This window comes from Pseudorca crassidens, chromosome 1 (genome assembly GCF_039906515.1).
Source record: "Pseudorca crassidens isolate mPseCra1 chromosome 1, mPseCra1.hap1, whole genome shotgun sequence".
NCBI lineage: Eukaryota > Metazoa > Chordata > Mammalia > Artiodactyla > Delphinidae > Pseudorca > Pseudorca crassidens.
The window spans coordinates 172833904-172847552 of NC_090296.1; the positions used below are offsets into that span (position 1 = coordinate 172833904).

Here is a 13649-nt window from a genome sequence, read left to right on the forward strand (position 1 = left end):
AGGGAGAATCCCTGACTTCAGAGAATTATTTCCTCTATGTAAAGATTTTGGTACTTACCTCTAAGTGGATATCTAGTATATATCCAACCTTGAATGTGAAAAAGCAGACGTAAACACTGAGACAGTTTCCCAGAGGACACTGGGAAGGTATTTATGTGCTCATCTGCCCTTGATTTTTGTTTGCAAAACTTACACATAGGTGCTGATTGGCACCAAACTGTTTTTGAATCTCTCTATGCCACAATTAAAGCCATACACAAAATTATGTATTACAATCAAAGAGGAAACAGTCAAGCACAGCTTTAAACATTAGAGAAAGGGAACAAAATCATCTCTGATGTTCCACATGGCAAACACTAACCCTTCTCGAAATGTGAAAACAGCCATGAATCTTTCTTTCAGGAACAGCTCTGAGTCTGATCTGGAAATGCAGAATTTACCCAGACAGTATATTCCATTGGAGAGTATTGACTGTCCTAATATGGGTACAATTAGGCTGTCATTTATAGAGCTAAAACTACTGATACCATGATATGAATCATGTGAGCAATGAGAAAAATGTTATTTCATTGGTTAACTTTTCACCCCTGACCACTAAGGGGAGGAAGTCCTCTGAAAATCCTTCACACCTTCTTTTCTCTTTCTTCCCTCTGCATTTACGACAATCCATTGTGGTGGGTGGGGTTACAGGGCTCTTGGATTCACCAAGACTCTGGGAAAATAAGTAGGGGACTCAGTTAATCAGCCCATGTTATATTTGCAAAAAGACCTTCTCCAAGGTTATCTTAAAACTGTCAGGGCTTCCCTGGTGGCGCAGTGGTTGAGAGTCCGCCTGCCGATGCAGGGGACACGGGTTCGTGCCCCGGTCCAGGAAGATCCCACATGCCGTGGAGCAGCTGGGCCCGTGAGCCATGGCCGCTGAGCCTGGGCATCCAGAGCCTGTGCTCTGCAACGGGAGAGGCCGCAGCAGTGAGAGGCCCGCGTACCGCAAAAAAAAAAAAAAAACCTGTCAAAAGTCAACAACAAAGAAAATGGCAGCCAGGGAACAAAGGATGGTAACCTACAAAGGAACCTCCATTAGGCTATCAGCAGATTTCTCAACAGAAACTTAATAGGCTGGGGGGAAGGGAGAAGGGTGGAATGACATTTTCAAAATACTGAAAGATAAAAACTGTCAGCCAAGAATACCCAGCAAAGTTATCATTCAAATATGAAGGCAAAATAAAGATTTTCCCAGACAAACAAAAGTTGAGGACGTTCATCAAATTTTCCTGCTTTACAAGAAATGTCAAAAGGAGCTCTTGTACCAGAAACAAAAAGGCAAAACTTTGAGCAAGGTGATAGACAGAGTTAATCAGAAAGTTTAAACTCTATATCAGAATAGGTTTTTAAAAAATGTTTTATTATAGCATAAAGGTTAAAAGGGGGAAAAAGCAGAAAAAATAACTATAGCTACTTCAATTTGGTAACAAACTCACAACATAAAAGGGATAATTTGAGGCAAGAAAAACATAAAAGGGAAGTGGAAAAGAACAGAACTTGTATAGGCAAATGAAAATAGATGCTATCAGCAGGAAAAGGACTATTTTATCTATGAGATGTTGTATGCAAACCTCGTGGTAACCACAAAACATAAACCCAGAGCAGAGACATGAAACATTTAAAAAAAAAGAAAGAAACTGAAAAACACCATAGAAAACCACCAAACCAAAATGGGAGACAGAACACAAGAAAAAAGAAATAATGGAGATATAGAGCAATGAGAAAACAAAAGATAACATGGTATTACTAAGTCCTCATCTACCAATAATCACCCTAAATGTAAATGGATTGAATTCACCAATCAAAAGACACACAGTGGCTGGCTGGATTAAAAACCAGACCCATCTATATGCTACCTCCCAGAGACTCACCTCAGCTCTAAAAACAAACACAGGCTAAAAGTGAAGGGTTGGAAAATGATACTCCAAGCAAATAGCAGCCAAAAGAAAGCAGGTGTAGCCACACTCATATCAGAGGAAATAGACCTCAAAGGTAACAAGAGACAAAGACGGACATTATATAATGATAAAGGGAACAATTCATCACAAAGACATAACAGTGATTAATATATATGCACCCAACACAGGAGCAACAAAACACATAAATTATTAACAGACCTAAAGGGAGGAATTGATGGCAGCACAATAATAGCTAACACCTCACTTATGTCAATGAATAGGTCATCCAGACATAAAGTCAACAAGGAAACAGAGGCCTTAAATTAAACATAAGACCAGATGGATTTGATAAATTTGTACAGAACATTCCATCCAAATGCAGCAGAATACACATTCTTCACAAGTGCACGTGGGACTTTCTCAAAGACAGACCATATGTTGAGACACAAAATAAATTTCAATAAATTTAAGAAGATTGAAATCATATCAAACATCTTTTCTGATAACTATGGTCTGAAGCTAGAAATCAGCTACAACAAGAAAGCTAGAAAAATCACAAATATGTGGAGACTGAACAACATGCTAGTAAACAAGTTTTGATGTCTTCTTTTCAATGAAGAAATCAAAAGAGAAATCAAAAATTACCTGCAGACAAATGAAAATGAGAATACAGTGTACCAAAATCTATGGGATGCAGCAAAAGTGGTAACAGGAGGGAAGTTTATGGCAATACAGATCCACCTCAAGAAATGAGAAAAATCTCAAATAAACAAACTAAACTTATACCTAAAGGAACTAAAAAACTAGAACAAATGAAGCCCAAAGTCAGTAGAAGGAAGAAAATAAAAATCAGAGCTAAGTGAAATACAGACTAAAAAGACAGTAGAAATATCAGTGACTAAGAGCTAGTTCTTTGGAAAGATAAACAAAATTGACAAGCTTTTAACTAGACTAAGAAAAAAAGAGAAGTCTCTGATAAATAAAATCAGAAAAAAAGAGGAGAAATAACAACAGATACCACAGAAATTCAATGGATTATAAGAGAATATTATGAGCAGTTATATGACAGCATATTGGACAACCTAGAAGAAATGAACAAATTCTTAGAATCACGCAACCTTCCCAGACTGAATTATGATGAAATAGAAAATTTGAATAAACTGATCACTAGCAAAGAGATCGAAAGAGTAATCAAAAACCTCCCAAGAGGGCTTCCCTGGTGGCGCAGTGGTTAAGAGTCTGCCTGCCGATGCAGGGGACACGGGTTCGTGCCCCGGTCCGGGAAGATCCCACATGCCGCGGAGCGGCTAGGCCCGTGAGCCATGGCCGCTGAGCCTGTGCGCCCGGAGCCTGTGCTCCGCAACGGGAGAGGCCACAACAGTGAGAGGCCCAGTTACCGCAAAAAAAAAAAAAAAAAAAAAACCTCCCAAGAAACAAAAATCCAGGACCATACAGCTTCACAGGTGAATTCTACCAAACATTCAAAAATATTTAACTCCTATCCTTCTCACAATCTTAGAAAAAATTGGGAACACTTCCTAACTCATTTTATGAGGTCAACATTACCCTGATACCAGACCAGACAAGGACAACATAAAAAAAAAGAAAATTACAGGCCAATATCTCTGATAAACGTAGATACAAAAATCCTCAGAAAAATATTAGCAAACTGAATACAATGATACATTAAGAGGATCATACATCATGATCAAGTGGGATTTATTCCAGGGATGCAAGGATGATTCAACATTCACAAATAAAACAATGCTTCACCATATTAACAAAATGAAGGATGGAAACCATATGTTCATCTCAATAGATGCAGAAAATGCATCTAAGATTCAATACTCATTTATAGTAAAAACTGTCAAAAAAATGGGTATAAAAGGAATGTACCTGAACATAATAAAGGCCATATATGACAAACCCACAGCAAACATTATACTAAATGGTGAAAAAATGAAGACTATCCCTCTAAGATCAGGAACAATGCAAGGATGCTCGCTCTCACCACTCTTATTCAACATAGTATTGGAAGTCTTAACGCAGATCAGTTAGACAAGAAAAAGAAATAAAAGGCATCTAAACTGGAAAGGAAGATTCAAACAGACAAATTCATTGATTCACTCATTTCAGGTTTAGAATTTGTCTCTTCCAGATAAAGAGACATCAAATAGGCGTTAAAAACAATTACTCATTTAAATAAAAATTAACAGCTGTTGTGTCTAATCTGCTTCTTGCATCTTTTGAAGGTTTCCTTTTTTCATTCAGATAGTTTATTTTTCATAAGACTTCCAATTAGTTCTTTCTCCCATCTGTCTTTTTTTTTTTTACTTACTTAGTTTTCTTCTCCTTTCATAAATGTTTGTCCCTTCTTAATTTCCTTTGAGAATGCCAAACCACATTATTTTTACATCATGCTCATATTACATTATTATTTTTATGTCTTCTTGTGTGATTTTTTTTCCTATTTGTTACATCTTTTGGTTCTGTTCTATGGTGGTAGATTCCCTCATTTGCATCGTTATTTTTCATTTGAGAAACAATCTTGTGCCTGCATGTCTTGGGGTTTTGTGGTAACTCTTGTGGTTCCAGGTCTTATGTTAAGATTTAGGATTATTGCAGTCCAAATGTCAGGTTTCCTAACATCAATTCCAAATAGGCCAATATTGGTATGACCTTTTAGTATTTTACTGGGAGTATCCTAGCTGAATCTCTTGAATGAATTCCGTGATATCTCAAGCCCATAGTGTTTGGAATTGCAATTTCCATAGGCTCTTGTTGGCAAAGACTGTTTTTGACAGCTTTGATTCCAAAGAATAAAATACAGAAATTATCACCGAACTAGGAATTTTGTCCCAGTTGGCTCAGTTCTACAACCACAAAGCTATTCTTTCAGTCTGCCTTGGGCATGGGTGCCATTCATAAGCCATGCCATCTCAGGCTTTATCTTGAAACTTCCTATAGGTCCAGGGAATATCTGTTCTTTATCTTTGTGGTACTGCAAGTCAGCATGGAATGAAATAGTTACTTTGCTGTGCAGGTTATGAAAGAATTTTGACATCTCTAAATGCTGTGCAGGCAGGAAATGTCTGGACAAAGAGAGCTGCCACAAAAGAGCAGAGATAAGCAAGTAAATTCACAGAAATGGAAAGTTCCTTGAGGTCTGATTCCACTGTTCTTAGGAGGGAAATGCCCCTTTGAAAATGAGTTTCTCCAAAACTATTCCACACAGTCTCATGTGAATAAGCCTGGAAACCTTCTAACCTACTTTGCTAAGATTTTGATGATGACAAAAGAATGGCCTATTTCCCATTCCAGTTCACCTCCATAGACCTGAGAACTATTAGAAACACTGACAATTTGACTACAGGTGTATCAAATCCTTTAGCAGTGTTGTCATGAGATAAACACAAAATCTGACTCTTAGACTCTCAAAAAAGTTTTTTTTTTAATTAAAGGTAATAAACTGTTAGAAAGAATAAAAATTGGACAATACATTGTTTATTTTTAATAAGAGACTATATTTAGAGTAGTTTTAGAGTGACAGGGAAATTGTATACAAAGTACCACAAGTTCTCATACCCCCTCTCCCCGCCCCCCACTTTGCCCTGTTATTAGCATTTTGCATTACTGTGGGACATTTGTTACAACAGATGGAAGGTAACACCCCAACTGTACTGACCAGCTATTAGGAAATATGTTGGAGGAGAAGCAAGGTTAAAGCAGTACCCATGGAGTAAGAAGAGAATTGAAGCCAGTTAACTTGGTTGTACTTCTATCAGAGTGGTCTTAAGTAAAGTGTTATAAAATAATAAAGACATCATTAATTTTTTGCAAAATTTTAACTCATATTTTTAATGATTAAATTTTAAATTCCTGATACACTTACATTATTGTAAATTATTATAAGAGAATGTTGAACAATTATTAACCATATGCTGGACTAGAAACCTCCACATACCAATATCTTTCTTGTTTTTCCAATGATGAAGCCCCTTTTTTTTTTTTTTTTTTTTGCTGTATGCGGGCCTCTCACTGTTGTGGCCTCTCCCGTTGCGGAGCACAGGCTCCGGACGCACAGGCTCAGCGGCCATAGCTCACGGGCCTAGCCGCTCCGCGGCATGTGGGATCTTCCCGGACCGGGGCACGAACCCCTGTCTCCTGCATCGGCAGGCAGACTCTCAACCACTGCGCCACCAGGGAAGCCCGAAGCCCCTTGTTGACCAAACATCGTCTGAAACACTTAGCTATCTTACACTACTCTACACCACACATACACACACACAATTTAAAGGAATGATTAATGAGCGTTTTTCAAAATGTTAAACTTTAGTAAAGAAATAAAACTTCACAATGAAAGAAAATTTGCTTTTTTACCTTTTCAATCAGAAAAAAATTATTTCATTTCTTCTTCTTTGCTTTATAATAAGAATATCCAGTCCTGACAAGGGTGCAATCCTGAAAAGGGTAACAAAAAAAAAGACATGCTGGCAAGGTGCTTAGTGGAGGTTAATTATTGATAGTTTTTGCAGTATGCAAACAGAGTGTTGGAGGGGTTATATCTTTCACCCAGTGTATAACTTTTAAAGAACTATCACAATGTAACTCCCCCCGAAAGATAAATATTTTATATAATTTATTATCTTGCTCAACATTAGCCATAAAGGAAAAACCTGTAAGCAAGTTAAATTATAATAAATTTGGGAGGAGTTAGGGAAATCATGAAACATTGATACAATGGAATGTTATGAAGCCAAATAAAATTTAACATGTACAGTGATGTCAGCAAAATGCTAAGCTGCGATTTTGGAAATTGTGTGTCCGTTTTCATTTGTTTCAAGGGATTTCTTTATTTCCTCTTTGATTTCTTCAATGACCATTGGTTTTCTAGTAGCATATTGCTTAGTCTCCACTTATTGTTTGTTTGTTTAATTTTACTTTCTATAATTGATTTCTAATTTCATGTTGCAATCAGAAAAGCCTCTTGATACAATTTGCATCATCTTACATTTACTGAGACTTCTTCTGTGGCCTAGAATGTGATCTATCTTGGAGAATGTTCCATGTGCACTTGCAAAGAATTTGTTTCCTGCTGTTTTTGGATGGAATGTCCTTTAAATATCTGTTAAGTCCAACTGGTCTAATGTATCATTTAAGTCCAGTTTTTCCTTATTGATTTTCTGGCTAGATCATCTAACCTTCGATGTAAGTGGAGTGTTAAAGTCCCCTACTGTTATTGTATTCCTGTCAATTTCTCTATTTAGTTCTGTTAATATTTGCTTTATATATGTAGGTACTTCTAAATTAAATGCATATTTGTTCACAAATGTTATAGACTCTTCTTCGATTGATGCCTTTATCATTATATAATACCCTTATTTGTTTTTTATTATGGACTTTGTTTTAAAGTCTACTTTGTCTGATATGGGTGTTGCTAGAACAGGTTTTTGTTTTGTTTTTGCCTCCATTTGCATGGAGGATATTTTCCATCCCCTGACTTTCATTCTGTGCATGTCTTTAGCTCTGGAGTGAGGCTCTTGAAGGCAGCATGTATACTGTTCTTATTTCTTTATCCAATCAGCCACTCTATGTCTTTTGATTGGAGGATTGAGTCCATTGACACTTAAAGTGACTGATAGTACTGTACTTATTGCCATTTTGTTACTTGTTTTCTGGTTGTTTTTGTAGTTTTTCTTGTCTTTTTATTCTTCTTTTAGTCTGTTATCTTTTGATTTGATAACTTTATTTGTGTTATATTTGGGTTACTTTCTCTTTAATTTTTGTGTATCTACTGTAGGGTTTTTCTTGTGGTATTTTTGTTGTTGTTTTGGATTTTTTTTTGCAGTACGCAGGCCTCTCACTGTTGTGGCCTCTCCCATTGCGGAGCACAGGCTCCAGATGCGCAGGCTCAGCAACCATGGCTCACGGGCCCAGCCGCTCCGCGGCATGTGGGATCCTCCCAGACCGGGGCACGAACCCATGTCCCCTGCATCGGCAGGTGGACTCTCAACCACTGCGCCACCAGGGAAGCCCTCTACTGTAGGTTTTGGATGTATTATTACCATGAAGTTTATATATGTCAACCTATACCTATATCTACTTGCTTTATATATCGTTTATATCGTATATATACGTATATATCGTTTAAGCTCTAACACATTCTAAAAGATCTACATTTTACCCCTCCATCCTGACATTTTGTGTTTTTGATGTCATATTTTACATCTTCATGTCTATCCCTTTTTAATTTAGTCTTTTACATTTGTACTAGTTTATTTAAGTTTGTACTAGTTTATTTAAGAGGTTGATGCACCACCTTTACTATGCATTTGGCTTTACTAGTGGGATTTTTCCCATTTTATATTTTCTTATTTCTTGTTATAGCCTTTTCTTTTTCACTTAAGGGGGACACTAATATTTCTTGTAGGGTCAGTTTAGTGGTGATAAACTCAGTTTTTGCTTGTCTGGGAAACTCTTTAGCTCTCCTTCAATTCTGAATGATAATTTTGCTGAGTAGAGTGTCCTTGATCATAGGTTTTTTTTTTTTTTCCTTTCAGCACTTTAAATATATCATGCCACTCCCTTCTGGCCTGCAATATTTCTACTGAGAAATCAGCTGATAGCCTGATGTGGTTTTCCTGGTGTGTGACTCATTGTTTTTCTCTTGCTGCCTTTAGAATTCTCTATTTTTAACTTTTGCCATTTTAATTATGATATGTCTGGTTGTGGGCCTCTTTGGTTTCATCTTGTTTGAGACTCTCTGTGATTCCTGCACCTGGATATCTTTTGCCTTCTCAGATTTGGGAACTTTTCGCCATAATTTCATCCAATATATTTTCTGCCTCTTTCTCTCTTTTCTTCTCTTTCTAGGACCCCTATAATGCAAGTGTTAGTGCACTTGATGCTACCCTAGAGGTCTCTTAAACTGTTCTTATGAAAAATAATTTATTCTTTATTGCTGCTCTGATTGAGTGATTTCCACTATTCTGACTTCCAGGTTGTGAGAGCGTTCTTCTGTGTCACCTAACCTGTTGTTAATTCCTTCTGGTGTATTTTGTATTTCAATCACTGTATCCTTCAGCTCTGATTGGATCTTTTTAATATTTTCTAGTTCTTTGAGGTTCTCATTGTGTTCCTCTACTATCTTCCCACATTCAGTGAGCATTTTTATTACTATTGCTTTGAGTCTTTTATCAGGTAAATTATTTATCTTGCTTTCGATAGGGTTTTTTTCCCTGAGGTTTTATCTTGTTATTTCATTTGGAACATGTGTGTTTTTCATCTAATTTGTTCGGTCTTTTCTGTTTGTCTCTATGACATTAGGCAAACAGTTACCTATTCCAGAGTCTAAACGTGTGTCCTTGTGTGGGAGCATCTCTATGTGGTCTGCCTGTGACCAGTGGCGTTGGTGGGAGAGCTGGATCTAAAGTGAGCACAGCCCATGTCTTCTCCCTAGGTGAGCTGGCAGCTGCTGTTTTGTTGGGAGATAGGGCTGGAGTCAGAGGGACTAGAGCCAGAGTTAGGTGTGAGCTGAGGCTTCTTCTAGGCTCAATGGCAATTGGTGACCTGTTGGGGGTAGGGCTAGGGCCCAAGGGGCTGGAGACACACTTCTGAGTTGCCACCACTTTCTCCCTGTGCATGTGATGGCTGTCTCTGCCTTAGCAGGGACCAGTGCCAGAGCAGGAGGGGATGGAGCAGGAGGCTCTGGGCATACACTGAGGTAGTCCTGGCAGACCGGCCAGAGCGTCAAGCAGAATCCAATCTGCTGTCTCTGTTGGGACTGAAAGCAATCAAGTCTGTGTACACGCTCTTGAAGAACAGAGTCTTGGTTTCTTACAGCCCTATGGTAAGCCCCACTGGTTTTCAAACCAGCCAAGGGGCTCGTCTTCCCAGTGCCAGTCCTCAGACCTGGGGTGCCTAATATGGGTCTTGTACCCCTCGCTCTTTAAGGAGGATCCCTGAGCCTGTTTATACTCCTCTGGGTCACCTGCTAGGGGTGTGGGTCCTGAATGGATTGCTTCTCCTGCCCACATACTAGGCTCTGTGAGGTTCTTTCTTGATAGCTTGGGTTGTACAGAGCCATTCTGCTACTCTTCAAGTTGTTTGCAGTGAGAGTTACTCTATATGTAGTGGTAGTTTTGATGTCTTCATGGAGGAAGGTGAGTTCAAGATCCTCCGACTCTGCCTTTTGATCCCCCTCCCGAGTATTCTTACTTTGAAATCTTTATTATTTCACACACACCAAAACATGCAAGAAGCTTTAAACCAGAGACACAGATTTTAATTAGCTCCAATGATTATAGCAATTCTCTCCACAACCCTAGAATCAATCAATTCTGATACAACCATGGTGGATCACTCATAATCAATATTCTTCAGAATATGGATAGTCAGGGTGATCAGAAATGCTGAAAGAGAAGGAGGGAGATTAATTTTATTAACTCTGTCTCACACTTGTCAAGGAGAGTGCTCCTCTGTGGATGCAGTTAGGATGCTCTAAAACTCTAAATTTACAACCAACTCATTTACAACATACATATATGCAGGCTCCCGGTCCATATGTCAACTGCATCTTCATATCCAGTTCCCACATTCACATGCAACATAAAAGCCACAGTGATATCTACCTTGGTTGGAATTACAATTTCTAAGAAGGTCTAAGAACTATAGATGAAATGCTAAGGTCACTTCAGCCCCAGGTGGAACATTTGGCCCTGGATGATGGCAATAATCACAGTAAGAATCTTGCTGATCTTTTTCACACATCCATCCAACACATAAACATGGAGCACCCCCCAAAATAGAGGGTGCTCTGTTAAAAAACTTCTAATCTCTTGGGATATCATGTACACATAAGTAACTATACCGATAAAAAGGGATTACTGTTTTCTTAATTTATAATGTATTAAAACACGGGTTATCAAGGAATTAGTATTACTGCTGTTTTCCTTTTTTTCCATGTTTTTACTTTTCTTTCTAAGTTTGTCTTTTTCCATTCAATTCATTAAAGAGTGCATTCTGAGCAAGTCCATGTGCCGGGAGCCATGCTATTGACCTGAGTCCACAAATATGAGTAAGTCTAGGCATTCACAGCCTAATAAGGAGAACACAGAAGAATACTTCAAAGATTTGAGTACAGAAAAGTAACTTTGCACCTGTTTTTTCATGTATAATATCCTTTCTCTGAATCATGATATAGCTTTACAAACAAGAGAAAGCGTTTTGACATCTTTCATTTGAAACTGTGTCTTTATCAATAATTTGTATTCCCTTCTCTCTAAACTCCCTTCCAAATTTCTCTGTTTGATTAGTCTTCTTTCTCTTCAGTCCTGATATCCTCCTGCAGTAATTGAACATGGAATTCTATGTTTGTGAATTAAGTCAAAGTCGAAGAGGTAGGGGCTCCCCAGGGGATGGACTCCTGATGGACAAGGGCAACACTGAGGTAAGTCTTAAATCAAGAAACCAGAGACACCCACACAATCTTATCTGGATGTATCCTGCTAAGCACACAGCAGTCACTTACTGGAGGGCCAGTTAAGTTCATGATCTAATTCTAATTCAGTTTGGTGAGATTACAAGGATGAGGAAATGGAGTTATAATAGGGAAAAAGGTCCAATGAAGAGATAAATTTGGAAGAAATGGATGATGTCTTGGGAAAGAAATGCACATTAGGGAGAAAAGCCACCAGACATTTAGGGGAGGGGGTGGAAGCATGCCCCACTGTGCCTTCGCAGCACCGACGCACATTGGCCTTTATGGGCTCCTCCTCCATACAAATATTAACATATTTTACAATTATGTTAGGATAAAAATGAATGTATCCAGGCTGGATTCACTGTTACATAGTCATTACTAATACAAATCATTTTCCCCTGATTTAAAAAAAAATAAAGGTGAAACATTTTCCTACGTCCCTAAAAGAATAGTGGGCTGTAGGCACTGTGCCTTCTGTATCTAATGGGTACGTCAGCCCTGAGAGGAAGTACACCAGGCACAGAGATGAGGGGTATAAGGCAGTGAATTCACCACAATGTGAACTTTGGTGATTTTACTTATGAGTTGTCCCGGGCCCTGCTCACATTTCTGTTAGGTCAGAGACAGAGCCCTGGAAGAAACCTCTGGTCTGAGGTCTACAGGAAGCCCTGGTTTACTCCTACACTGGAAATCAGGCCTGCCTTCCTGGTTAGGGAAGCTCAGTTTCTCTGCTGACCTACATGCTACAGAAAACAATGTGTGTGGACCTCCCTCCCACCCCACCCCGCCATCTCACCCATCTAGGTCATCACAGAGTACCAAACTATGTGCTGTATAGCACAGCTCCCTGTGCTATACAGCAGGTTCCCATTAGCTATCTATTTTACACACGGTAGTGTATATATGTCAATCGAAATCTCGCAATTCATCCCACCCCTCCACCTCCAACCCCCGTGTCCACAAGTCCATTCTCTACGTCTGCGTCTCTATTCCTACCCTGCAAACAGGTTCATCTGTAAGGGGATATATGTATACATATACCTGATTCACTTCTTTGTACAGCAGAAACTAACGCAACGTTGTGAAGCAATTATACTCCAATAAAAAAGAAAAAAGAAAACAATATGTGTGAAATATATACAAGTCACTTACAAGAGTAAATCATAATATCGTACATTACTGTTGAGACCATCAATTGCTTTCATGTCTTCTGGAGTTAATTCAAAATCGAGAACCTGGAAGGAAGGGAAGAATCACATTAACCTCTTCCCCAAGGAGTTGGCCTCCCCCTGGGAACTGGAGGACTTTCCAGCTGGATGGAGGCAAGAAGAGAGTACAGGGAAGACTCGCCTGTCCTCAGCTTCCAAGTGAACCAGCCTGGTAACACTTCTGCGGGGTTCTCCACCTCTCCTTCCCACTCCCTCTCCTTTTCTGCTCCATTTCACACACACACACACACACACACACACACACACACAGCTTGCAAGGCATCAATCCCAAATCTTTCTAAGTGAATTACTTGTGACAGAAAACAAACAGACAAAAATCTTTTTCCAGACAAAGGGGCAGTTGGACAACCTGGAGAAAATACTCGTACTTGACCAAACATTACACTGATTTTTCATTCCCAGCACCCCTAAGTATGACACAGCTTTGAGCTTAAGCAAGTATTGGAAGGAGAACCCCCTGCCGTGAAAACCTATCCGAGAAGCCCATATCAAACTTACTCATTCTCTATGAATAAATTGAACAAAAAAGATTATGTAAATGCCTTTGTAGAGAAAGTTATGAAATGTATTTAAAATATTAAAGAACACCTAAATAATTAGAAATTCATATCATAGTCATGGAATGGAAATCTCAATCTTAAAAAGAAATCAGTTTTCTCTAAAGTGATCTAGTGTTTCAATGCAACATGAACCAAAGACTTAAAGATTTTTTTCTTTTGTAGAAGTTGGTAAAGTGATACTAAATTTTATATAAAAGAACAGCTAGTCAAGAGCAGCCAAGACATCCTTAAAGAAGAAAAATGTACCGTTCTTCAAAGCAAGACTTATTTTCCACTACAATAAGACAGTGCAGCAAAGTAAATAGCTAACTAGAAGAAAGAGGCCAGAAATGTACTTATGGACACTTGATACACAACAGAGTTGACAATGAAAATCTGTGGGAAAATATGGACATTAGGTTTCTATTTAAGTATATGTATATATATCCATTTTCATGTC

The 13649-nt window shown here is 38.6% G+C and overlaps 2 protein-coding genes across 6 annotated transcripts in view; both read right to left on the reverse strand.

Moving 5' to 3' along the window:
* The window catches only part of LOC137203629 (aldo-keto reductase family 1 member C3-like), a 27879-nt gene extending 21344 nt beyond the window's left edge, over positions 1-6535 (reverse strand). For both annotated transcript variants that reach the window (XM_067700149.1, XM_067700139.1), the window contains exon 1: positions 6321-6535. The gene's annotated coding sequence lies outside the window, so the exon portion shown is untranslated. The remainder of the gene's footprint in view (positions 1-6320) is intronic.
* LOC137203633 (dihydrodiol dehydrogenase 3) overlaps positions 6329-13649 on the reverse strand; it is a 42143-nt gene continuing 34822 nt past the window's right edge. For 2 of the 4 annotated variants that reach the window (XM_067700175.1, XM_067700164.1), the window contains 2 exons: positions 12574-12656; positions 10203-10351 (listed from right to left, as the gene is read on the reverse strand). In XM_067700175.1, coding sequence (XP_067556276.1) covers positions 10309-10351; positions 12574-12656 — 126 coding nt within the window. In that variant the 3' untranslated portion in view covers positions 10203-10308. Of the gene's footprint in view, positions 6402-10202; positions 10352-12573; positions 12657-13649 lie in introns of those variants that run through there. The other 2 variants (XM_067700195.1, XM_067700185.1) reach the window with 2 other exon arrangements.